At 37.0% G+C, this 25213-nt stretch overlaps 2 protein-coding genes across 3 annotated transcripts; both read right to left on the bottom strand.

Annotated features, from left to right (window-relative positions):
* Positions 1–12468: 12468 nt before the first annotated feature.
* LOC140184102 (uncharacterized) lies at positions 12469–13574 on the bottom strand. The gene is made up of 2 exons (XM_072234388.1): positions 13158–13574; positions 12469–13089 (listed from the first exon to the last, which is right to left on the bottom strand). The coding sequence occupies exons 1-2, from the start codon at positions 13572–13574 to the stop codon at positions 12469–12471; spliced, it is 1038 nt and encodes a 345-aa protein (XP_072090489.1).
* Positions 13575–18274: 4700 nt separating this feature from the next.
* Positions 18275–25020, bottom strand: LOC112796648 (cyclin-T1-3). 2 transcript variants are annotated; one of them, XM_025839205.2, is made up of 7 exons: positions 24458–25020; positions 22464–22760; positions 22055–22136; positions 20760–20894; positions 20080–20255; positions 19831–19982; positions 18275–19545 (listed from the first exon to the last, which is right to left on the bottom strand). In XM_025839205.2, exons 2-7 carry the CDS (start codon positions 22691–22693, stop codon positions 18575–18577), a joined length of 1746 nt encoding a protein of 581 aa, XP_025694990.1. In that variant the 5' UTR covers positions 22694–22760; positions 24458–25020; the 3' UTR covers positions 18275–18574. The 2 variants fall into 2 exon arrangements, with proteins under 2 accessions (XP_025694990.1, XP_072091598.1); XM_072235497.1 differs by having other exon boundaries at positions 20682–20894; positions 24458–24705.
* Positions 25021–25213: the final 193 nt, after the last annotated feature.

The following is a 25213-nucleotide window of genomic DNA, read 5'->3' as shown; positions in this document are numbered from 1 at the left end:
CCAGTGACAAAGGACTTCCTGGCGTTCAACGCCAGAAAGAAGCAACAGTTGGGAGTTGAACGCCCAGAAGAAGCAGCAATTGGGCGTTAAACGCCCAAAACATGAAGCGTTTGGGCGTTTAACGCCAGAATGGTGAGGAGGAGGTAAAATTCATTTTTCTTCACAAATTTTCTAATTTTTATGTTTCAATTCATGATTTCTTGCATAAACATGTTTCAAAATATCATCATTCAAATCCAAAAATTTTAATCCTAATTTCTAAAAACCCTAATTTCTAAAATTTCTTTTTTCAAAAATATCAAATGTATCTTAATCCATAAAGACAAATCTTTTTTTCCAATCCGATCCAACTCTTTTTTTTTAACTGAATTATCTTTTAAAATCTTATTTCAAAATAAAAATTCAAATTTATCTTTTCCAAATATAATTAACATCTTTTTATTTTTAAATTATATCTTTTTCTTATCATATTTATCTTTTATATCTTATATCTTATCTTTTTTTTCTTATTTTCGAACCCACCCTCCCCCCCCCCTTTATATCCACATTCGGCGCCCCTCCCATCATCCACCATTCCACACTTGCTCTCCTCTTATCCCTCTCCTTTCTTTTCTTTTGCTTGAGGACAAGAAAACCTCTAAGTTTGGTGTGTTTATCCATGATCACGAAAACATACTCACTAAGATCATGGCTCCTAAAGGAAAACAACCCACTCCAAGAGGCAAGAAAGAGAGTATTCCAAAACCACTTTGGAATCAAGGGAAGTTCTTAACCAAAGAACATTCAGACCATTACTACAAAATAATGGGTCTAAGATCAATGATCCCGAAAGTCAAGTTCGATCTGAAAGAAGATGAATATCCGGAGATCCAAGAGCAAATTCGAAACAGGAACTGGGAAATCCTAGCTAATCCTGAAACAAAAGTGGGAAGGAATATGGTTCAGGAGTTCTACGCTAATCTGTGGTAGACAGACAGGCAAAGAATAACTGGAACTGCCCTCTATGACTATCGAACCTTGGTCAGAGGAAAGATTGTTCACATCCACCTTGACAAAATCAGGGAAATCTTTAAGCTTCCTCAACTGAAAGATGACCCAGACTCCTTTAATAGGAGATAGATGAGGGTAAACAAAGGCCTGGACAAGATTCTAGAGGATATATGCATCCCTGGAGCCAGGTGGACCACCAGCACCACTGGCATCCCAAATCAACTCAAGAGGGAAGATCTCAACCCAGTTGCTAGAGGCTGGCTGGACTTCATTGGGTGTTCTATATTGCCCACCAGCAACCGTTCTGAAGTCACTGTTAAAAGAGCAGTGATGATTCATTGCATCATGTTGGGAAGAGAAGTAGAAGTTCATCAACTAATCTCGTGTGAACTCTACAAAATAGCAAACAAGAACTCCAAAAATGCCAAATTAGCCTATCCAAGCTTAATTTCTATGCTCTGCAGAGATGCTGGAGTAAGGATGGGAATAATTGAGTATATCTCAGTTGAGCGGCCAACCACTAAAATATCAATGGAAAAACAACAGTTGCAGGATGACCCAATCAAGAGGCGAGCACAAGAATTCCTCCCAGAACTCACTCAATTCGAATATTGGGAGCATCTTGAGGCATCTGTTTCCAAGATGCAAGAAGCTATGAACCAAATAAAGGAAGAACAGAATAATCAAAGTAGCATGCTTTGCAAATTGCTTAGGGAACAAGAGGAGCAAGGACGTGACTTGAGGGAGCTGAAGTGTCAGAAATTAATTCTTGAAGGACCAAGCACCCCACAAACTAGAGGAACATCCACTTCCCAAAAAACAGGTTGTTGAGTTCTAATTTTATCTTTAACTCTGTATTAGTGTTATTATAGAAATTTACCTTAGAAGTTATATAGGAGTAGTAGTAATTAGCATATCTATTTTGGTTTTATTTCCAATTAAGTTATAATTTATTTTTCTCATCATCATCAAACATGAATAAAATAGTAGATTTTTTTTAGAATAAAGAAGTAATTTATATTTTTTTCGAGTTCTTAATAAGGAAAATTATAATTAATTATATGTGGTGGCAATACTTTTTGTTCTCCGAATGAATGCTTGAATAGTGCATATTTTTTATCTTGAATTTTATGAATATTGGCTCTTGAAAGAATGAGGAACATGAAAAATATTATTGCTGATCTGAAAAATCATGAATTTGATTCTTGAAGCAAGAAAAAGCAGTGAAAAAAAAGCCAATAGCCCTTAAAACCAAAAGGCAAGGGTAAAAAGGATCCAAGGCTTTGAGCATCAGTGGATAGGAGGGCCCAAGGAAGTAAATCCAGGCCTAAGCGGCTAAAAACCAAGCTGTCCCTAACCATGTGCTTGTGGCATGCAGGTCCAAGTGAAAAGCTTGAGACTGAGTGGTTAAAGTCGTTATCCAAAACAAAAAGAGTGTGCTTAAGAACTCTGGACACCTCTAATTGGGGACTTTAGCAAAGCTAAGTCACAATCTGAAAAGGTTCACCCAGTTATGTGTCTGTGGCATTTATGTATCCAGTTGTAATACTGGAAAACAAAGTGCTTAGGGCCACGGCCAAGACTCATAAAGTAACTGTGTTCAAGAATCAACATACTACACTAGGAGAATCAATAATACTATCTGAATTCTGAGTTCCTATAGATGCCAATCATTCTGAATTTCAAAGGATAAAGTGAGATGCCAAAACTGTTCAGAAGCAAAAAACTACCAGCCCCGCTCATCTAACTAAAATCTGAGCTTCACTTGAACTCTGAGATATTATTGCTTCTTAATTTCTTTTCATCCTGTTTTATTTATCTAGTTGCTTGAGGACAAGCAACAGTTTAAGTTTGGGGTTGTGATGAGCAGATATTTTATACACTTTTTGGGGGTATTTTCATGTAGATTTTAGCATGTTTTAATTAGTTTTTAATATAATTTTACTAGTTTTTAGGCAAAAATCATATTTCTAGACTTTACTATGAGTTTGTGTGTTTTTCTGTGATTTCAGATATTTTCTGGCTGAAATTGAGGGAGCTGAGCAAAAATCTGAGTTAGACTGAAAAAGGACTGCTGATGCTGTTGGATCCTGACCTTTCTACACTCGGAATGGATTTTTTGGAGCTACAGGAGTCCAACGCGCTCTCAATTGGGTTGGAAAGTAGACATCCAGGGCTTTCCAGCAATATATAATAGTTCATACTTTACGCAAAAATATACGACGTAAACTGGCGTTCAATGCCAGTTCCATGTTGCAGTCTGGCGTCCAGCGCCAGAAACAGGTTACAAGTTGGAGTTCAACGCCCAAAACACGTTACAACCTGGCGTTCAACTCCAGAAACAGCCCAAGCACGTGAGAGGCTTAAATCTCAGCCCCAGCACACACCAAGTGGGCCCCAAAAGTGGATCTTTGCACCAATTATCTTAGTTTACTCATTCTCTGTAAACCTAGGTTACTAGTTTAGTATTTAAACAACTTTTAGAGACTTATTTTGGATCTCTCATGACATTTTCAGATCTTAATTATATACTCTTTGATGGCATGAGTCTCTAAACTCCATTGTTGGGAGTGAGGAGCTCTGCAGCGTCTCAATGAATTAATGCAATTACTTCTGTTTTCCATTCAAAACACGCTTGTTCTTATCTAAGATGTTCATTCGCGCTTAACTATGAAGAAGGTGATGATCCGTGACACTCATCACCTTCCTCAATCCATGAATGTGTTCCTGACAACCACCTCCGTTCTACATCAGATTGAATGAGTATCTCTTAGATTTCTTAATCAGAATCTTCGTGATATAAGCTGGAATTGATGGCGGCATTCATGAGTATCCGGAAAGTCTAAACCTTGTCTGTGGTATTCCGAGTAGAATTCTGGGATTGGATGACTGTGATGAGCTTCAAACTTGCGAGTGTTGGGCGTGATGACAAACGCAAAAGAATCAATGGATTCTATTCCGACATGATCGAGAACCAACAGTTGATTAGCCATGCTGTGACAGAGCATTTGGACCATTTTCACTGAGAGGATGGGAAGTAGCCATTGACAACAGTGACACCTTACATATAGCTTTCCATAGAAGGAGCCTTGCATGTGGGAAGAGGATTACAAGAGAAAAGCTGAAATAAAGCAGACAAAGCATCTCCAAAACTCCAACATATTCTCCATTATTAAAGTAACAATTATTTATTTTATGCTCTTTTATTTTTCTAATAATTCAAACTGATAAATTGATATCCTGACTAAGAATAATAAAATAAACATAGCTTGCTTCAAACCAATAATCTCCGTGGGATCGACCCTTACTCACGTAAGGTATTACTTGGACGACCCAGTGCACTTGCTGGTTAGTGGTACGAGATCATAAGAAATCTTGATTTTGATATTGGGGTTAAAATTTTGTGCACCAACCATATTTTGAAAAATGACGCGGATGCGTAAGGTACGCGTTCGTGTGGTAGGGCTTGTGCTTCTAGCACGATTCCAGCCCCACTCCATCACAACTTGCTGCCATACACACTTTTTACGTCGATTTTTAAGGCACGCGTTCGCGTGGGTGATGCGGACGCGTGGGAGGCATTTTTCCCACATGACGCGGTCTCGTCAGTCAAATTGTGTCAAAGGCACGCCTCCAGCCACGCTCTCGCGTGACTCTCTGTTCACTTTTCTTTTCTTCCCAACGCACATATGAAGCAGACGCGTCATCGACGCTGTCGCGTCGTGTGCTCTCTTGTTTTTTTTTTCATGCGGTATACAGAATATAGAATGCAATGAATGTTATGCACAATTCCAGGTTCAATCAGAATTCAAAATTAGACTAAATTGGAAAAAGAACGATCATACCATGGTGGGTTGTCTCCCACCTAGCACTTTTAGTTAAAGTCTGGTGCACAAAATTGCAATCACACTTTTGCAATTCTGCACAACTAACCAGCAAGTGCACTGGGTCGTCCAAGTAATACCTTACGTGAGTAAGGGTCGATCCCACGGAGATTGTCGGCTTGAAGCAAGCTATGGTTATCTTGTAACTCTTAGTCAGGATATCAATAATTCTCAGGTTTAATTGTGAAAAGTAAAAGAACATGAAATAGATACTTGTTTTGCAGTAATGGAGAACAGGTTGAGGTTTTGGAGATGCTCTATCTTCTGAATCTCTGCTTTCCTACTGTCTTCTTCTTCATGCACGCAAGGCTCCTTCCATGGTAAGCTGTATGTAGGGTTTCACCGTTGTCAATGGCTACCTCCCATCCTCTCAGTGAAAATGTTCAACGCGCTCTGTCACAGCACGGCTATTCATCTGTCGATTCTCGATCATGTCGGAATAGAATCCAGTGATTCTTTTGCGTCTGTCACTAACTCCCCACAATCGCGAGTTTGAAGCTCGTCACAGTCATTCAATCCTTGAATCCTACTCAGAATACCACAGACAAGGTTTAGACCTTCCGGATTCTCAAGAATGCTGCCATCAATTCTAGCTTATACCACGAAGATTCTGATTAAGGGATCCAAGAGATATCCACTCAATCTAAGGTAGAATGGAGGTGGTTGTCAGGCACACGTTCATAGGTGAGAATGATGATGAGTGTCATTGATCATCACATTCATCAAGTTGATGAACAAGTGATATCTTAGAATGGAAGCAAGCGTGATTGAATGAAAAAAAATAGTAGTAATTGCATTAATCCATCAAGACACAGCAGAGCTCCTCACCCCCAACTATGGGGTTTAGAGACTCATGCCGTAGAAGGTACAGTATGAAATGTGTAAAATGTCATCTGATAAAGATACAATGTCAAGACGTCCTACTTATAGTGAACTAGTAACCTAGGATATACAGAAATGAGTAAATGACGTAAAAATCCACTTCTGGGGTTCACTTGGTGTGTGCTTAAGCTGAGCATTGAAGCTTTCATGTGTAGAGACTTTTCCTGGAGTTAAACGCCAGCTTTTGTGCCAGTTTGGGCATTTAACTCCAACTTTTGTGCCAGTTCTGGCGTTAAACGCCGGGAATTCTGAAGCTGATTTGAAACGCCGGTTTGGGTCATTAAATCTCGGGCAAAGTATGGACTATTATCCATTGCTGAAAAGCCCAGGATGTCTACTTTCCAACGCAATTGAGAGCGCGCCAATTGGGCTTCTATAGCTCCTGAAAAGCTACTTTGAGTGCAGGGAGGTCAAAATCCAACAGCATCTGCAGTCCTTTTTCAGCCTCTGGATCAGATTTTTGCTCAGGTCCCTCAATTTCAGCCAGAAATTACCTGAAATCACAAAAAAACACACAAACTCATAGTAAAGCCTAGAAAAGTGAATTTTAAATAAAAACTAATAAAAACATACTAAAAACTAACTAAAACGTACTAAAAACACACTAAAAACAGTGCCAAAAAGCGTATAAATTATCCGCTCATCAAAGTCCTTAAGTTGGACATTTGATGAGCTTCCTGTTTTGGTGGCTTGTGCTTGAATTTGTCCAAAAATCTCCACCAGTGTTTGGAATTCCAGTAGCCTCCAGGATCCCAAACAAGGCACGTAAAGCCTTTGAGCAGTTTCAAGCAGGTTTCCAGACTCCCGGGGTGTTGGATGTCAGAATAGATTCCAGGATCCCAAACTTTACTTTTACACCCATATTTATCTTGATCTGCATTTGTCCAGTCGGGTGGTGATTAATCCGAATTCTCACTGTAGTGGCCAGACAGCTTTCGAGATCCTTTCAATGGAGCTTGACACCAATCTTTGCACCTCAAATTGAAATGTGAAACCTCAATGGGTCTTGCATACCAGCTCTGAGTGTGAGTCATTTCCCTTTTTCTCTTAAAGCCGCAAAGAGCTCTAAGCTGGTCATCTGTTTCAAGTAAATTATATTCAAGTGGAAAATTGAAGATAAATGTCAAAGATTGTACCCACTTGAAGTTTGTGTTGGGTGGTAATGGCCTTGGGATCAATGTTTCCAGTGGTTCTGCAAGCTTCACTCCCTTGTGGTCTTTAGTGAATTCCTCCACTTCCTTGCAAACTTCTTCAAATTCAACCATGTCTTGATCAAAGTCTTTGATATCTTCCTCATCACTTGAATCATAATTTGGAGGTTGAGAAAAGTCGACCTCTGCATCATCTTCGTATTCACTTGGGGAAGATTCTTCTATCTCAAAGAATTCACTTGCGGATGCAAGTTCATTACTAAGAGAGCTTGACTGGTGACTATCATCATCAAGAAAACTTGAGTCTTGGGTTATTCCGTCCAGTTCTTCATAAGATATCTGCATTGGAGGCTATGCAAAATCTTCTTTAGCGTTAATTGTAGCGTCTTCGATGGAATTCTTCACAACTCTGGATTCATGCGGAGGTTCAGCATCTCCTAAATCTTCAACCAACTATTCTTCTTCTACAATGACAACGTCCTCTACTTGTTCTAGTATGAAGTTATGCTCTATGCTGTCCACTGGAGTTTCTAGTGTCTTCTTCGTATTACGTTCCTCGTTAGATTCTCCACATGGAGCCATGAGAGTTTGTTGAGTATCCGAACGTCTGGAAGATAATTGATTTATTGCTTGCTCTAGTTGATGAAGGGTTGTATGAAATTGATCTACTGATTCTTCAAAGTGAACCTATGATTCTTAGCTTGATGGATATGGACATGATGCATAGGAGAGTGGTGGTTCTTGGGAGTAGTTAGATTGGTGTTGGGGCGGATAAGGATCATACGATGGCGAATGGCGAAAAGAAGCTTGTGAGTATGGTGGTTCGAAACTATGTTGAGAGGATAGTCTCTGAGCATAGGGTGGGGCTTGTTGGTAGCTACAAGGGGTCCACCATATCTATCAGTTTGGTATGCATTGTAGAACGGTCCTTGTCTGTGATATCTAGGAGGGTGTTGTTGCCTAAAGGGTTGATCAGATCCTCTTGGCTCCATCCATCTTTGATTGCTTTGACCGTGATGCATATTCCTGTTATAACTTCCATTCTTTTCAACAAAATTAGAACCAAACTCAAAGCGAGAGGGGTGAGAATTCATAGTAGCTATCAGAAATAAGAAGGGAAAACAAAAACAAATAAACAAGTAAAAGAAAAATATTTACAATAACCAATAATAAGGCACACGTTTGCAATTCCCCGGCAACGGCGCCATTTTGAAGAGAGAACTTTTGCGTGGTCTAGAATTCAGAATAAATTCCCGTTGCAAGTATAGCTTCTAAACCAACAAAAGTTCTGTCTTACAAACATTTTGGTTGTCACAAGTAACAAACCCCTGATAAAATTGATAACCAAAGTATTTAAATCTCGGGTCGTCTTCTCAAGGAATTGCAGGGAGGTATGTTCTTATTATTGGTTATGAGTCTTGTAAATTGGGGGTTTTGAAAGTAAGAAACAAGTATGCTAAATGATAAGAAAAATAAAATAGTAATGATAAAATAAACTCTTAGCAAGGTATTAGAATTGGAATTCCTATCCTAGTTATCCTTATCAGGTGTGATGAGAATTGGGTTTTAATCCCACTTAGTTATCCTTTATTAAACAAGGGAAGGTCAAGTGGACTAATTAGCTTGATCCTCAAATCCTAGTCAATCCCTGTGGGAAGACTAGCTTTAGAGCGATATAGATCAATTAGAATCTGCCAATTTCAACCACTGCTGAGTTTGACAACTCAAGTGTTACCAATTACCTAACCCAAGCCAAAAGGGGGAAAATCTAAATTATTTATATAAATAAAAGAAAACAATCATGAGTCTGAAATACCTCAAATTATATTAAATAGAGAAAATCCTAACATGAATGGTTCATAAGCCAAATAGGCAACATAAGTAATACAAGCATTAAAGTATCTCAAAGTAGAAGAGAAGTCAAAATAAATGAATATTGAACCTGATAGAAAGATGAGATAAAAATATTCCTAAGTTCTAAAAATCCTAATCCTAATCCTAAGAGAGAGGAGAGAACCTCTCTCTCTAAAAACTACATCTAAAATTATGAAAAGTGAATTATGATCTGCTCTCCAGTGATGTCTTGAGTCTCTACATGTTCCCTGACTTTAATCTGTGTTTCTGGGCCGAAAATTGGGTTAAAATGTGGCCCAGAATCTGTGCCACCGAAGATCGCACACGTCACGCGGCCGCGTCGTCCACGCATTCGCGTCACTCAGCATTTCTCGTACCACGCGTGCGCGTCGTCCACGCATTTGCGTCGTTCGTGCAGTTTTCAATCCGTGCGGTCACATCAGGCACGCGAACGTGTCACTCTTATTTCTTCCATTTCGCGCTGTCGCGTGAGCCATGCAACCACGTGACTTCTCGCTGGTCATCTCCTCAATTCCTTGTGTTCCTTCCAGTTTTGCACGCTTCCTCTTCATTCCTTACGCCATTCCTGCCCTATGAAGCCTGAAACACTTAGCACACAGATCAAGGCATCGAATGGTAATAAGAGAGGATTAAGATTAGCTAAATTAAGACCAAAGAAGCATGTTTTCAATCATAGAACTAAACTAGGAAGGAATTGTAAAATCATGCAAATCATATGAATAAGTGGGTGAAAATATTGATAAAACCACTCAATTAAATACAATATAAACCATGAAATAGTGGTTTATCAAGCTCCTCAGCCCATGCTCCCTTTGCATCCTGCAACCTTCTCTTCAACCCTGCCAGTATAACCTTGTTGGCTGCCTCGGCTTGTCCATTTGCTTGTGGGTGTTCTACCGAGGTGAACTGATACTTGATCTTCATACTGGCTACCAGGTTTCTGAAGGTAGAGTCAGTGAACTGAGTGCCATTATCAGTGATGATGGAGTGGGGTACTCCATACCTTGTGATATTGTTCTTGTAGAGGAATTTCTGACTTCTTTGGGCGGTGATGATGGTCAATGGTTCTTCTTCAATCCACTTCGTGAAGTAATCTACTCCTACTATTAGATATTTTACTTGTCTAGTGCTTAAGGAAAGGGTCCTAATAGGTCCAATCCCTATTTTGCGAAAGGCTATGGAGAAGTTATGCTGATGAGATCCTCGGGGGGAGCAACGTGGAAGTTTGCATGCATTTGGCATGGCTGGCACTTCTTCACGAACTCGGTGGCATCTTTTTGCAAGGTCGGCCAATAGAACCCGGCTCGAATGACTTTCCTAGCCAGGGACCTTGCTTCGAAATGATTCCTAAAGATACCATTGTGGACCTCCTCAAGCACTTCCGTTGTCTTTGAAGTCGGGACACACTTCAATAATGGTGTTGATATCCCCCTTTTAAAGAGGATATTTTTCACCACAGTGTAGTTTTGTACTCCCCTTCGAATTTTCTTGGCCTATTTTTCCTCCTTGGGTAGGATGTCGAATTTTATATATTCGATTAGTTGGTTCATCCACCCAAGGTCCAATCCGGAAACTTCAAGGATATCTTGCTTAGCCTCTACTTTTGTGACAGATGGCTCTTAGAGAGTTTCTGGGATTAGGCTTCTATTGTTCTCCCCAAGTTTGGTACTTTCTAGCTTAGAGAGGGCTTTTGCTCTGCTGTTGAGATCCCGAGTTATATGCTTGACCTCGGTTTCTGCAAAGCGCCTAAGATGCTCCAAAGTTTTTTCTAAGTATCTCTTCATGTTGGGATTTTTGGCCTGGTACTCTCCATTGATTTGTGAGGTCACTACCTGGGAGTCACTGAGCACAACTACTCTCGTTGCGCCGACTTCCTCTGCCAGCTTTAACTCTTCAATCAAGGCTTCATATTCTGCCTGATTGTTAGAAGCTGTGAATTCAAATTTGAGGGAGACTTCTATTTGAGTTCCCTCTTGGTTGACTAATATTATGCCTGCACCGCTTCTGATTTTGTTTGAGGATCCATCTACATATAGCTCCCATGTAGTAGACGCTTCCTCTTGATCCCCTGCATATTCTGCCATGAAGTCGGTGAGGCATTAGGCTTTGATTATCGTCCAAGTTTCGTACTTTAAATCGAACTCGAACAGCTCTATTGCCCATTGAACCATTCTACCCGCAATATCCGTCTTCTGAAGGATTTGCTTCATGGGCTGGTTCGCTCGAACTCTTATTGTGTGGGCTTGAAAGTAAGGTCGTAGTCTTCAAGAGGCTACTATTAAGGCATACGCAAACTTCTCCAGTTTTTGATACCTTAACCCAGGACCTTGTAGAACTTTGCTGGTGAAATATATGAGATGTTGCCCGACCTTGTCTTCCTGTATTAGAGCTTATGCTACAACTTTGTCTACTACGGACAAATACAGGACGAGTTCTTCCCCAACTGCAGGTCGGGTCAGAATGAGAGGTTGGCTTAAAATCCTTTTGAACTCCTGAAATGCTTCTTCGCACTCAGGAGTCCATTCGAATTGGCATCCATTTCTTAGTAGAGAGAAGAGTGGTAGGGATCTTAATGCTAGTCTCGCCAAGAACTTGAAGAGGGCAGCAAGCTGGCCATTTAATTGCTGGACCTCTCTTAAACAAGTCGGGCTTTTCATTTCAATGACTGTTTTGTACTTGTCAGGGTTTGCTTCAATCCCCCTTTGTGTAAGCATAAATCCTAGGAATTTTTCTGCCTCCACCGCGAAGGTGCATTTTGCGGGATTTAACATCATCCCATGCATCCTTATGGTGCTGAAGACTTGCGAGAGGTCTGTTAAGAGGTCGGTCTCATCCTTGGTTTTTACTAGCATGTCGTCTATATAGACTTTCATTAAATTGCCAAGGTGAGAAGTAAACACCTTGTTCATTAGCCTTTGATATGTGGCCCCCGCATTTTTCAGCCCAAAGGGCATGACCACATAGCAATAGTTTGCTCTAGGCATGATGAATGACGTTTTTTTCCTGATCCGGCTTGTACATCGGGATTTGGTTATATCTCGAGTATGCAACCATGAACGACAAGTATTGATACCCCGAGCTAGAATCTACCAAGGTATCAATGTTTGGTAGGGGATATGGGTCTTTAGGACACACCTTATTCCGGTCAGTGTAGTCGATGCACATCCTCCACTTGCCGTTTTACTTTTTGACGAGCACAACATTTGCCAGCCATGCCGGATATTTGACCTCTTTGATGAAACCGGCTTCTAAGAGGGATTGCACTTGTTCTTCCACCACTTGGACTCGTTCAGCTCCGAGCTTTCGCCTTCTTTGCTGAACAGGTCGCGAACCGGGGTATATTGACAATTTATGTGACATGAGCTCGGGATCTATCCCTAGCATGTCAGAGGCTTTCCAGGCGAAGAGGTCGGAATTCTCTTGTAAGAGCCTTATAAGTTTCTGCTTCAAATGTTCTTTCAGGTTGGCTCCTATGTTGGTGTTTTTTCCTTCCTCTTTTCCTACCTATACCTTTTCAGTCTTTCCCCCCAGTTGTGGTCGCAGCTCCTCCTTAGCTCTGACTCCTCCGAGCTCAATTGTGTGCACCTCATTGTCTTTTCCTCTCAGGTTCAGGCTTTCATTGTAGCACTTCCTCTCCACTTTTTGATCTCCCCTGATGGTTGCTATTCCCTCTGATGTTGGAAATTTCATGCAAAGAAGGGGGTAGACACCACTACTCTGAGCCGGTTTAGGGTTGTCCTGCCTATTAGAGCGTTATAGGCTGATCCCACATCGACGACTATGAAGTCGATGCTCAGAGTTTTGGATTTTGCCCCCTTTCCAAAACTTGTGTGTAGGGGAATGAATCCTAGTGGCTTTATTGGTGTGTCCTCCATCCCATACAGGATATCAGGATAAGCTCTTAACTCCTTTTCATCTAATCCCAGCTTGTCAAATGCTGGTTTGAACAGGATGTCGGCCGAGCTTCCCTGATCCACCAGGGTTCTGTGAAGGTGGGTATTTGCAAGGATCATGGTTATCACAACTAGATCATCATGTCCATGAATGATGTCTTGCCCATCTTCTTTAGTAAAAGAGAGAGTTGGGAGGTCAGAAGCCTCGCTTCCGACCTGGTAGACTTCTTTCAAGTGCCTCTTGCGAGATGACTTTATAAGGCCGCCTCCACCAAATCCCCCTGAGATTATGTGTACATGTCTTTCCGGGGTTTGTGGTGGTGGATCTCTTCGGTCCTCGTCATCTCGTTTTCTCTTGCCGTGATGATCCGACCTTTCAATGAGATATATGTCCAGCCGACCTTCTCTGACCAGCTTTTTTATCACATTTTTAAGGTCGTAACAATCATTTATTGAGTGACCATATAGCTTATGGTACTCACAGTAGTCGCCACGACTCCCCCTCTCCCCTTTTTATTTTTGATGGGCCTAGGGGGAGGTAGTCTTTCAGTATGACAAATTTCTTTGTAGACATCAACTAGGGAAACTCGTAGAGGAGTATAAGAGTGGTATCTCCTAAGCCTTTCAAGACTGACTTTCTCTTTTTTCTTAGGCTCTCTCTCTTTCTCTTTTGATGAGTGAGAGTGCCCAGGTCGCCAATGTGGCTCTCGTAGCCTGGCATTTTCCTCCATGTTGATGTACTTCTCAGCTTTCTCTTGTACATCGCTCAGGGAGGTCGGGTGCCTTTTCGAGATGGACTGGGAGAATGGACCTTCTTGAATTCCATTTACTAGGTCCATAATCACTACCTCCATGGGCAGGTCTTGAATCTCCAAGCACGCATTGTTGAACTTTTCCATGTAATCTCTCAAAGGTTCGTCGGTCTCTTATTTTACACCTAGAAGGCTCGGTGCGGTCTTTACCTTATCCTTTTAGATAGAGAATCGCATGAGGAACTTCTGTGAGAGGTCATCAAAACTAGTGACTGACCTTGGGGGAAGGCTGTCAAACCACTTCATCGCTGCTTTGGTGAGAGTTGTCGGAAAAGCTTTGCAGCGAATAGCATCAGAAGCGTCGACTAAGTACATCCGACTTTTGAAATTGCTTAAATGATGCTTTGGATCAGTGGTTCCATCGTAGAGGTCCATATCAGGGTTTTTGAAGTTTCTTGGAACTTTTGCCCTCATGATGTCCTCGCTGAACGGATCCTCTCCTCCTAAGGAGGAATCTTTTCAGTCGCTGCGAGAACTTCGACTTTTAAGAGCAGACTCTAGCCTTAAGTGCTTTTCCTCTAGCTCTTTTCGTCGCTCAATCTTGTTCCTCAAGTTTCTCTCTGTCTCTCGCTGTCGCTCCAGTTCTTGTTCCAATTGTTCTAGTCGTCCCTGGTGGCCATGGACCAATCCCATGAAGTCAGTTGCGTAGGGTTGCCCTTCCTTTCCAGATCCTTGTTCCTCAGAGGAGTTCTCCTTTGGGTCTTTTACCCCTGAGGGGCATTCTCTGTTCTGGTTGGTCGCTCCTTGGTGGGTGACTATTGCTCTGTCATTATTGCCAGTGTCCTGATTCTCTTGCTCAGAATCAGATGCTGTGTTTCCATCCTCATTGAATTCGTCTGCCATTACTGGTTGATCTCTCGGGTCCCCGACAACGGCGCCAATGTTACGCTGGGTAACCGGAGATTAACGGACTAGACTTGTTAGGTTGGCCCAATCGCCTGAAGGAGGAGGTATCCATCTAGGTTCGCGTTAGGGAGCCGCCGTCCGACTTGTGTGCGTGAAGGAATGGGGGGTGGTACCTATAAAGACACTCTGATGCCTAAGTTAGTAAGGGGCTAAGCAGGTTTTTGAGAGTATTGAAACTTAGAGATACCTGAGGGGTGTCAATATATTTATAGTGGTAAACCAATAACCACCGTTAGAGTAGTTCCACCTTTTAAGGAGGATAACCGTCCATTTATCTTAGAAAAGTTGAGATATGACTCCTAGAAGTGGGTTGAGAGATTTTAGGGGCAGTTACTTATTTGAATAAGGGTTATCTGCCAGCTAATCTTGGATCCCGACTTTCTTAGGGTGAAGTATGTATCGAATCCGACCTCTTCTGTGGAGGTCGATTACGTGGGGAGGCCAATCTATAGATTGGGGCTTTTTATCTTATTTGGACATGCACCTTAGTGTTGGGTCAGGTTATAAACACAACCTATATGATCAGCAAGAGCCAAGTTGTCCATGCCGAGTGTTGATTCCGGTGAATAAATATTGAAGTCTAGGGAATGGCATATATGAACATGGTGGCAGTAATTGAAGATTTGTTTTAAAAATATAAAAAATTTTGTTAAAAATGTGTAAATATAAAATAATAAATTGGGACAAATTTATAAATATTTTAGACAGTTCCATTGAATGGCGCTTTTACATGAGTTCTATCAAATATTTTGTCTAATTTCTATAGGTTAGTTCTCTTGTTATTTATATATTTTTACTTTTAGGGATATGTCTAAAATGAGCACAATAATTATGTGTTTATTGGATATGCCATATTTATATAGACCATTAGATTTTATTAAATGAAAATTAAAAGCTAATATAAAAGAAGAGTATTGATGAACTCTAATAAATATATAATATTCTAATATATAAATAAATGTTTAAATAACAATACTTTAAATGGAAATAAAATCTTTTATTCTTAAATAATTAAATATAAAACATATAAATACAAAAAATATGAATATTCTTTATTCACTGATATTAATTATTATACAAGAAATTTTTATAATATTAAAAAATTATATTAAAATAATATTTTAAACTGTAATATAAAAATATAAAATAATTAAAATTTTATTTTATATTACTTGACAAATAATTAAATTATTATATTCAAAATTTATTAACTAATTATTTTTATTAAAAATATTATTATATAATATAATTTTTCATCAAAATATTTTAAAAATATAATTTATTTAAAATATTATATATAATACATGAAAATATTAACTTTTTATTTTTTAATTTTTTTAGAAAAATAGAATAAATAATATTATTCCAAATATATATGCCTATCACATTATATATTTACTTATATTAGTAAGACCTAAACTAATTAAACTTGTGCAATTAAAAATATTAAAAGAATAAAAGAATAAGAAAAACTAGAGAGTCATGAAAATATACATGCCTATCACACACAAACACACACACAATATATATATATATATATATATATATATATATATATATATATATATATATATATATATATATATATATATAACACATATTATTTATTTAATTTTTCTATAAAAAAAATTTTAAAAAACTATTCTCATGTATTACATATAATGTTTTAAATAAACTATATTTTGATAAATATTTGATAAAAAATTATATTATATAATAATATTTTTAACAAAATTAGTTAGTTAATAAGTATTGAATATAATAATCTAATTATTTACCAAGTAATATAAAATAAAATTTAATTATTTTATATTTTTATGTTGCAGTTTAAAATATTATTTTAATATAATTTTTTAATATTATAAAAAAATTTTACATAATAATTAATTTTAATGAATAAAAAATATTTATATTTTTTGTATTTATATGTTTTATATTTTTAATTACGTAAGATCTTACTAATATAAGTAAATATATAATATGATAGACATGTATTTAGAATTATATTATTTATTTTATTTTTCTAAAAAAATTGAAAAAAGTAAAAAAGTTAATATTTTTATGTATTATATATAATATTTTAAATAAATTATATTTTTAAAATATTTTGATGAAAATTTATATTATATAATAATATCTTTAACAAAAGCAGTTAATTAATAAATTTTGAATATAATAATTTGATTATTTATCAAGTAATATAAAATAAAAATTTTAATTATTTTTTATTTTTTTCCAAAGTTAGAAGTAGACTCGAATCTGAGACCTGTAGATGAGGATGAAAAGACTATGCCATTTGAGTATAACAGACTTTAGTTTTTTACCTAATTGAAGTCTTATAAGTTGAAAAAAAAAACTAATATATTGGACTATAATAAACTTTGATAATTAATTAGCTTTTAGCAACAATTTAATTTAATGTTATTTTAAGTTTTATTATTTTTTTAAAATAATTTTTAGATACAAAAATTGATTATTATGCAAAATATTTTTATAATATTCAAAATTTCGATCTTTCAAGTTCTAAACTAAATTCGAAACAATTATAATTTCATGTATTATCTTTGAAAAATTAATAATTTTTTTATCAATTTAATTTAATATTATTTTATATTTTTTTAGTTTCTTAATTAAATTTATTTATTTATTATAATGAATTCGTGTGTATATGATTCTAAATTATGTCTTGTTACAATGAGATATGATTATGGACTTATGGTGCGGTAGAACAATGAGAATTGAGGTGTAGATTTAGTATGTTTCAATTTAAAATATCATTTTAATATAATTTTTAATATTATACAAATTTTTTGCATATTAATTAATTTTAATGAATAAAAAATACTCATATATTTTGTATTTATATATTTTATATTTAATTATTTGAGAATAAAAGATTCTGTTGTTATTTAAAGTATTATGTATTAAAGTATGATCATTTAAAGCATTTATTTATATACTAAAATATTCTGTATTTATTAGAATCCATCAATATTCTTCTTTTATATTAGCTTTTAATTTTCATCTAATAAAATCTAATAGTCTATATAAATATGGCACATCTAATAAATACATAATTGTTGTGCTTATTTTAGACATACCCTACTTTTAGTATTTTGGTTTAATATTGTGAAGGAAATGTTATACACAAATATTAATGTGTGCCTCCTAAGCTGTTATGAACAAATATTACCACCCTACATTTTAGATAGTTACCTCTAAAAGTATTATATTACAACAAAGTCTTAGACTCCCAGAAGAATCTAAAATTATAAAACAATCCAAGAAAATACAAATTTGCATAACGATGCAAATCGCAAACCCTAACGTCTAATTAGAGCCACCTCCAGCAAGCAAATTTGGCTTTAATCCTTCTAGGGAGAACTAGCTCTCCATGTTGACCCTTAATTCATCCATCCATTCTGTTATTTTCAGTAAAAACATGTTAATGAGGGTGGAGACTGCGCCAATATAGTGAAGCTTATATTCTCAAATCTAAGATCTTATATTTTAGTTTCGTGATGGAAATGTCGATGGTAGGGTAATAGAAAAGTGGACGAGATGTTTAATGGCAGACTCATGAACGGGAGAATGAAAACTAACACACCTCTTCAGCGCTGGTAGGGTTGCATGGAACGTATCATGTATCTGGCTAGGCCCGCATTTCTAATAAATGAAATTGTATTGACAAAAAATACAAAAGATAACAAAATGGTAGACCAATATCATTTTGGTGTTTGGACGAAATGAAGTGTTTAAATTCACTTATATATCTATTGCATTTATATATTTAAGTGAAATGGTAACATTCAGTGGATTCTCAACCCAATTCTCTATGGGTTGAAACTGACGTGTTACTTTTCTTAAGTAGCCGAGGTAGATAGATCTAACAGATACTTGAAATTCTTGCTTTGCCAATTACAGCTCTCAAATCTCAATCATTGAATTTTTTTTCCTTCTTTTTTTTTAAGGAAGGGAACTCAGGTAGAAATACATATTAAATAGGTAAGCTTTCAATGTCACTACCAAAATTGAGGCATTCCGTTCCTTAAATAAGAAATGTGCAGCGCATACAAGAGCATAGCATCCTCCAAATTCATTCATTTGCAACTTTCTAAGGCAAATCACAGAAACCAAATCAAGGACAGTAGAACATTCACCTCAGCAAGGATTTTTCCTCATCATTCCTCATAGTCATAGCCAACTCTACCTTTCACATTTCCATCCTCAGAGAGACCGGAAGTACCCCGCTTTTTCATCTCCGGTTGCCTACCCGGAGGAGGACTTCCCATCTTTCTCTTGCGATTGTTAGACAGGGATGAAGCATCATCTAACATCTCCCCCTCTTCTGCATTGTCTGCATCCATGTCTTTCTGTAATTGTCCCTTCATGCTTGTGTGTTTACCATCTCCGGTTTCCTCATGGTCACCGTGATCTGCCTCGTCCAGTTTAGACCAGTTCCGTCTTCTCTCGCGCTTGTTTTTCTCGTCCTCAACTGCTAATTCAACGCCATCTTCGAGCTCCCTCTCAATGAGATCATCCTCATCCATGACATCTTTCTTTAAGGTCATTTCCCCTCGCTCCTTCCTCCTTTTTTCCAGTGCAGCCTTCACTTTGTCTGTGTCAATCATCTTCATTGCTTCTTTGGGTGAGTGACCAACAGGACCTTCACGAAGCTCCATATTTCGACCGACACTGCTATACTTATGCGAACCCAGATCATCCCTCCTTCCTACTTCTGAAGCCTCCTTTGTCCCAACAATTCTATCCTGGTCTCCTGAAACTATGCGTTCGGTCCCATATTTAGATCTATTTGTTACTTCTCTCTTGTTATCTTTCAGAGGAAACTGTTCAGAGTTCCGGGACTCTCTTATTTCCAGGTCAGCCTTGTGGTCAGTAATGTCACTGCCCATTTCTGCACTCCCATCATTGCTTTGGTTTTCTGTTCCCCTAGGTGCTACCACATGATTTTCTGCAGATGAGTGATGCGGAGCTGGATGTGAGGATGTATGTTTTGAGGCCTGCTCCTCATTCAAACCAGGAGCTTTTGTAGCAGATCTCGTTGCCCCTCCACCACTTCCTTCTACTTCACTTCCTTGAGATGGTGGTATTCTATTCTGCTCATAGAGTTCCAACATTTGATTGCTAACTTCTGCAAAACAACATAAAGACAGACTCAGAAGGCTAAGCAGAAGCATCCAGCTATTACAACACAGAAGGATATTCTATCTATAACAACAAACTACCCATGAGCAAAACTGGGTTTGTTCTCTTGAAGAAAATGCCTAACATGATCGGTAAAAGATAACCATCCATACACATGGCAATGACAGAAATTATCATAGCATTAAGCCATGGGAACAAAGCCATGGGAACAAAGGCTGTCCAATCGGGTTAACTATCTGAATATGCAAGTGATTGAGGGGATGGCACCAACCCTCTAGTTGACGTGGGGTGACATCAAACTCTTGCCACCAAACCTTCTCCCCATCTGATGGAAGCTTCACTTTCAGGAACTTGGCAGCAAGGAAAATGGCACCTGCTGCAATATGATGTGGCTTAAATTGCAGGCAGAGCGATGTCCTCAGCCTGAAAGCCACTTTGCAGTGTGTAAACAAATATATATCTGTATAAACAAAATAGATTCAACAAGGATAGATTAGAACAAATAGCAACTAAATCATACCCATCATTAACAAAGTTCCATGCAACTTGTGCAAGGGCATTCTTTGCAACATTGAACTTCTTTATAGCCTCGACAAGGGGCTTATAGGGGTGTTGAACATTCAGGTCAAATGCTAAAGTGGCCAGTACAACCCTCTCTCCAAGTAAAATTAGTTCTTTCTGCTGCTCATATACATCCTGCATCATTTACCAATTCTATTGAACAAATTTATATGTAACAAGTTAGAATAAATAGAATCAAATATACAGGAAAGTGGAGGGAAAGAATAAAGTCCAAAAGATGCCAACAGATACTTTATCAATACAGCTACAAGAGTGAAATGGTGGAATCAGATCAACTATACAATAAAAGGGGGGCAGAATATCATTTTCTAAATGATATATCCAAACAATGCACTAAAATGAAAATCATTTGAAAACTTTCCACAATTTACAAGTCAGATGAACATTTTATAGGATTTCAATATTGAGGCCATGGCATCAACCATGTTTCTATAACCTAAATAGAGAATGTATTGACTAGAAACTGACAAACTGGAGAGGGGCCTAGTTTTGAAGTAAATAGAAAATTGAACTATACTCCATTGATGGAGAGGTACAAACAGTGAAAAGAATGGCTGTATGTGAAAGAATTTTGTGCATGGGAATGAACTGGTCAATGCACCGGCAGTAATAGAACACCTTCTGTTTTATCCTTTGTGCAGCTGCAGGATCCTTTTTGTGAATGATCTCGTAAGAAACAAGAATAACATCCTTCAATGGACGAGGAGTCTCTTCAACCTTCCCAGCAAGGAACATACAGACAGTTGCAATGGTCTGCAAAAAGATGTATACCAAGTGAATAATGAGATTCCAGTTATGTAATCTAAAGATATAACATTACTACAAGATCCTTAATCGAACTGGATAAGGATATTATAGAAAGCATGTATGTTCATCAATATGGAAATACAACGATTCAAGATACTCAAGAAATCCTGTGCTTTTCCAATTATAGCTTCTTGTCTTATACCTCTCTCATTCTCTCATAATATTTATGAATAAGGCTCAAGGTCCAGCAAAATTTATTGTTTTTTGGTCAGCACTTTTAGCCATCAACCTAATTCCTTTAGTCTAGCAATCCACCAAAACATTTTTGGCCCACATTTTTAAATATTGCTGGCAAACTGCTGGCCAAAACCAATAAATTCTACTGGCCCTCTAGCATTCCTCTATTTATGTAACTAAAAACTCACTCTATCCAATGCCCATCACGTGGCTCAATTCCTATCACTCCTGATATTGGATAATTTTTACGAGCACTCATATAAGAAGGTGCCAAAGTGTTTAATATTTTGAAACCTAAAAAATTAGAACAGTTAAAGAAGTTGAACTTCCATTTAAGTATAATTGGACAAAAGAAAACTGAAAAAAATTGCAAATTAAAATCAATTCAGCTTCAAATTATTCTAATTCAAGACTTCACAGAGTAAAAAAACTCATCTGATGTGAAAATTGTACAAAAATTGCAAATCACGATTAAAGAAATAAGTACTGCACTCAGCTTAGAAGTTAGAAGCATTATCATGAAAACTTTTGCATATGTTAAACAGATAAAGATGTTGTAGGTCTATAAACTCAATTCTGTATTGTTTATGAAATATCACTTCCATGTTTATCAAATAAATTTGCTTTATACAGCAATATCACACAATTTATAGGTGTTCATATTGCAGCTTAATTTAAAAATGGATTGACTAGCTACCCAATATCAGGCATATTCTTTGAACACTTGAAAATTACATGTGGAAGAAAAACTTCCCTAAGTATCTGCCACCTCTAATCCAAAGGAAAAGTTAACATGAAATTTAAAAAAGGTTTCTACACAGAACACCACCTTGCATGAGCACAAAGATATTATCCCAAATTAAAATGAAACCTAATAAAGATTTGGAGAAGTAAAATGCCAATAATATCTATTTTAAAGTACAACCTACCCTTCTGTCGTTCTTTGCATGAGATTGTCGAAGAAAGAACCGATGACAAAATATTATCGCTGTAGCTATAGTAACCTGAGGCCTGCAAGAAGGAAAGTAACAAACTATATGTTTAAAAGGTAAATTCCATCCATCTGCCAAGGGCACCGACTATATAAAAAAGTTGCATCAAAGTGCTTTCTTTATACAAGACTGTGTTGGTTCGAAGTATCATTCAGACGCACAACTATATTAAAATTAGTACGTAGCAGGTTGGAAGAAAGACAGAGAAAGAAATAAGAAGTAAAATAAGGTCTGGTAAGCACAAAATTTTTCGGAGCAATCCAAAGAAATACCACTAAGTATGTGAATGAGATGCCTGAAAGAAAAGATGAAATACAAACAATAAAATTAATAGCAGAAAACTCACACTTTAAGTCTCATGCCTAAATCCTGTAAGAATGTACAGTATGACTTGCGCAGATATGTCTCTTTCTTCAAGTCAACTCCATCTTTTCTTGACGGGGAATTCTCCTCTATTTCTTTCCTGGACATATACCAGCGACCCAGTGTTTCTTCCTGGGTGTCCTTAGAACTTTTAGAAGAGTTGCCATCAGGTGCTCCATGATGTGACAGTTCCCCAGAGACAAGTCCTGCCATGGGTATCAGTGTTCTGTGCACTGAATAAATTTGTGTCACTTCTTCAGCATCATGTAGCAGAATGATTCTGGAGGATAAATAAAAGTAAATGAACATCATGCACCTGAAATATTGAGTACTATACAGAAATACAGAAACTGTAGGTGATTGAAAATGATTTTTTTTTTCTTTTTTATTGCAAAACCAATATATCCAAGGTTGGATAATTATCTAAAGAGACAATAGGTTTGCAGTACATACTGCTAATGAAAGATTTGGCATTACCTTTGGATGTTATATAATGGGATTTGTGCATCGCAATTATAGAATAACAAAAGATAAATAAACAATGATTGTTGCAGTTTCATTTCAACATTTAAGTCTAGCCAATATGTCTCGGGCAATAAATGCAAAATATAAGGCCCAGATACTGTAAAGTTACATCTCACGAGCTGATGTAGTGTAGCTTGAAAAAGCCTCATCAATGACAGTATTTGACAGAGTAAAACAACCCAAAACTTAAACAGGCATAAAAACAAAGAACATAACTAACTCAAATAATAAGTTCGTAAAAAATTAAACAGCACTGCTACACAGCTCGACCAATACATGCCCAGAAACTATTCGCAAAATAGGATTAGCTTTTGAATGGTGTGACAAAAATCATGGGTTGTTAACAAATTGAAGTGTTTCTAACATATTTGGCTACAATAACAAATATACTGGCAAATATTTCCTATTTATTACAAACTTTCCATAATAAAATAAAAGCTATAGTCAACATAATGTACTCTCCTCCTCTAAAATAAAATGGTTTAGTAAAAAGTAGTAGTCAACATATGTGAATGGTGAGGACCCATTGCATGACAAGCCCTTGAAAAAAACCATAAACTCAGCATTGTAAACATGACATTACCAAATCCTCACCAACAGGCAGAACTATGTGAAACTATTATTTTTAGTTTTTCGTACAAAACAAAAGTTACACCCATTCAGCCATACTCAAATCCTCTTGATTCCTCAAAGTTAATTTTCAGTCCCCTTCTATCCAACCAACTGATGAAGGTTAAATAATGCATGAACTAGACTCGATCAGGTGATTAAAATATAGGAGATTTAAAATTTTAAGGTCCAAACTAAATAATTGATAAAATTACACCCAATGACCCAGGGAATAGTTCAGGCTTAAGAATGAAAAGAGGTTTCTGTCCATTTAACATATGAGAAACTGGGAACGCAAACTCCAATCAAATTCTGATACTCCCACATAGTTAACGATGAGATTGGATAGAAAAAACAGAGACCCCATTTTCTCCAAAAGTTACAAAGGGAACTAATTGAGCCCTTGTGTTCCAACTAGTTGATTTTCGAAAGAGCTACGAACCCTAGAATTTATAAATAAAAAAATTGCGCAACGGAAAGACCCAAAAAACAACTAGATTCCATTTGCATTACCCACATAAGAAAAAATTAAAAAATTTAGGTCAAATTAACCCTTCAAATGCGAAAGCCTAATAGGAAAAATCATCAAGAACTTACCCGCAACGCAGAAAATTGAAGCACTCCCGAAAAGGGTTTCTTTAAATTGGTAGAAAAATTCATAATTTGGAGGCTAATGCGACCAGTAATGTAAAGACAAGAAGAAAGAGATGTTGTTGAAGTGATAAAAAATAAAATAAAATAAAATAAAATAAAAAAAGGGAAAAGTGAGAGATCGATGAAACGCGCGGAAGAATGAAGAGAAAGACAAAGGGAGAAAGAGAAGAATTGCAGAGAGTTACGTACCCAAAACGGAACAGCTGGGAAGCGTCGTCTTCTTCTGGGAAGCGATGCGAGCTTCGTGGCCTTCGATTTTCTTTCTCTCTCTTTTCTTTTTCTGAGTCTCGTTCTCACACCACGCAGAGGCTGCAACCCAAGCTCGACAATCTCGTTGCTTTTGTTTCCCTTCTCGTGTTTTTTCCGTTTTTTTTATATATATTTTTAAAAGAATTTGTGCTGATGGTTTTTTTTATTTTTTTTTCTCGAAAAATAAAAAAACTCAAATCTATCGTCTAAGTCAGTATAAAAAGACAATGTCATTTGAGTTACAACTCATTAGCTGTTGTGACCTTTTGTGCTAAGAAAAAGTATAGGGAGCCAATGACCTAAGTGTACAATGTGCACAATGAAGATTTAGAAAGTATTAGAGATATGATTATTAGTATTACATTATCCTATCATATTATGTTTTTTGGATGAGTGGTTTCAGGATATGGTATTAGAGTTCCAGATCTAAAAGGTCAGAGTTCGAACCTTGGTGAACCCAAAATTAGCTTTTTATAACATGAGATATTATAATTGGCTCCCTAGCACTACTCTTGTGCTAATGGTTAATTTTATTTTTATAATTTTATAATAAATTTTTCATTATAGCCGATAAAATTTAAAACAATGAAAATTCATACTCAATTAACTTTATATAAAATTATTACATGAAAATAATTATATATGAAAATTTAAATTTAAAATTTATGTATTTTTTGTTTTATTTAATAATGAATT

Source organism: Arachis hypogaea, chromosome 4, assembly GCF_003086295.3.
Source record: "Arachis hypogaea cultivar Tifrunner chromosome 4, arahy.Tifrunner.gnm2.J5K5, whole genome shotgun sequence".
Classification (NCBI taxonomy): Eukaryota; Viridiplantae; Streptophyta; class Magnoliopsida; order Fabales; family Fabaceae; genus Arachis; species Arachis hypogaea.
This window is presented reverse-complemented; position numbering and strand designations above follow the sequence as displayed.

Excerpts from the sequence above, each read along its gene's own strand:
- LOC112796648 (XM_072235497.1), bottom strand. The coding sequence starts at position 22,693 with ATGGCAGGACTTGTCTCTGGGGAACTGTCACATCATGGAGCACCTGAT. Across the intron at positions 22,137-22,463 it reads TTAGGCATGAGACTTAAAGT|GCCTCAGGTTACTATAGCTA; the intron begins GTGAGTTTTCTG and ends TCCTTCTTGCAG. Across the intron at positions 19,983-20,079 it reads TGGAACTTTGTTAATGATGG|GCTGAGGACATCGCTCTGCC; the intron begins GTATGATTTAGT and ends AGTGGCTTTCAG.
- LOC140184102 (XM_072234388.1), bottom strand. The coding sequence starts at position 13,574 with ATGGAAAAGTTCAACAATGCGTGCTTGGAGATTCAAGACCTGCCCATG. Across the intron at positions 13,090-13,157 it reads GGGGAGTCGTGGCGACTACT|CTGGTCAGAGAAGGTCGGCT; the intron begins GTGAGTACCATA and ends GTGATAAAAAAG.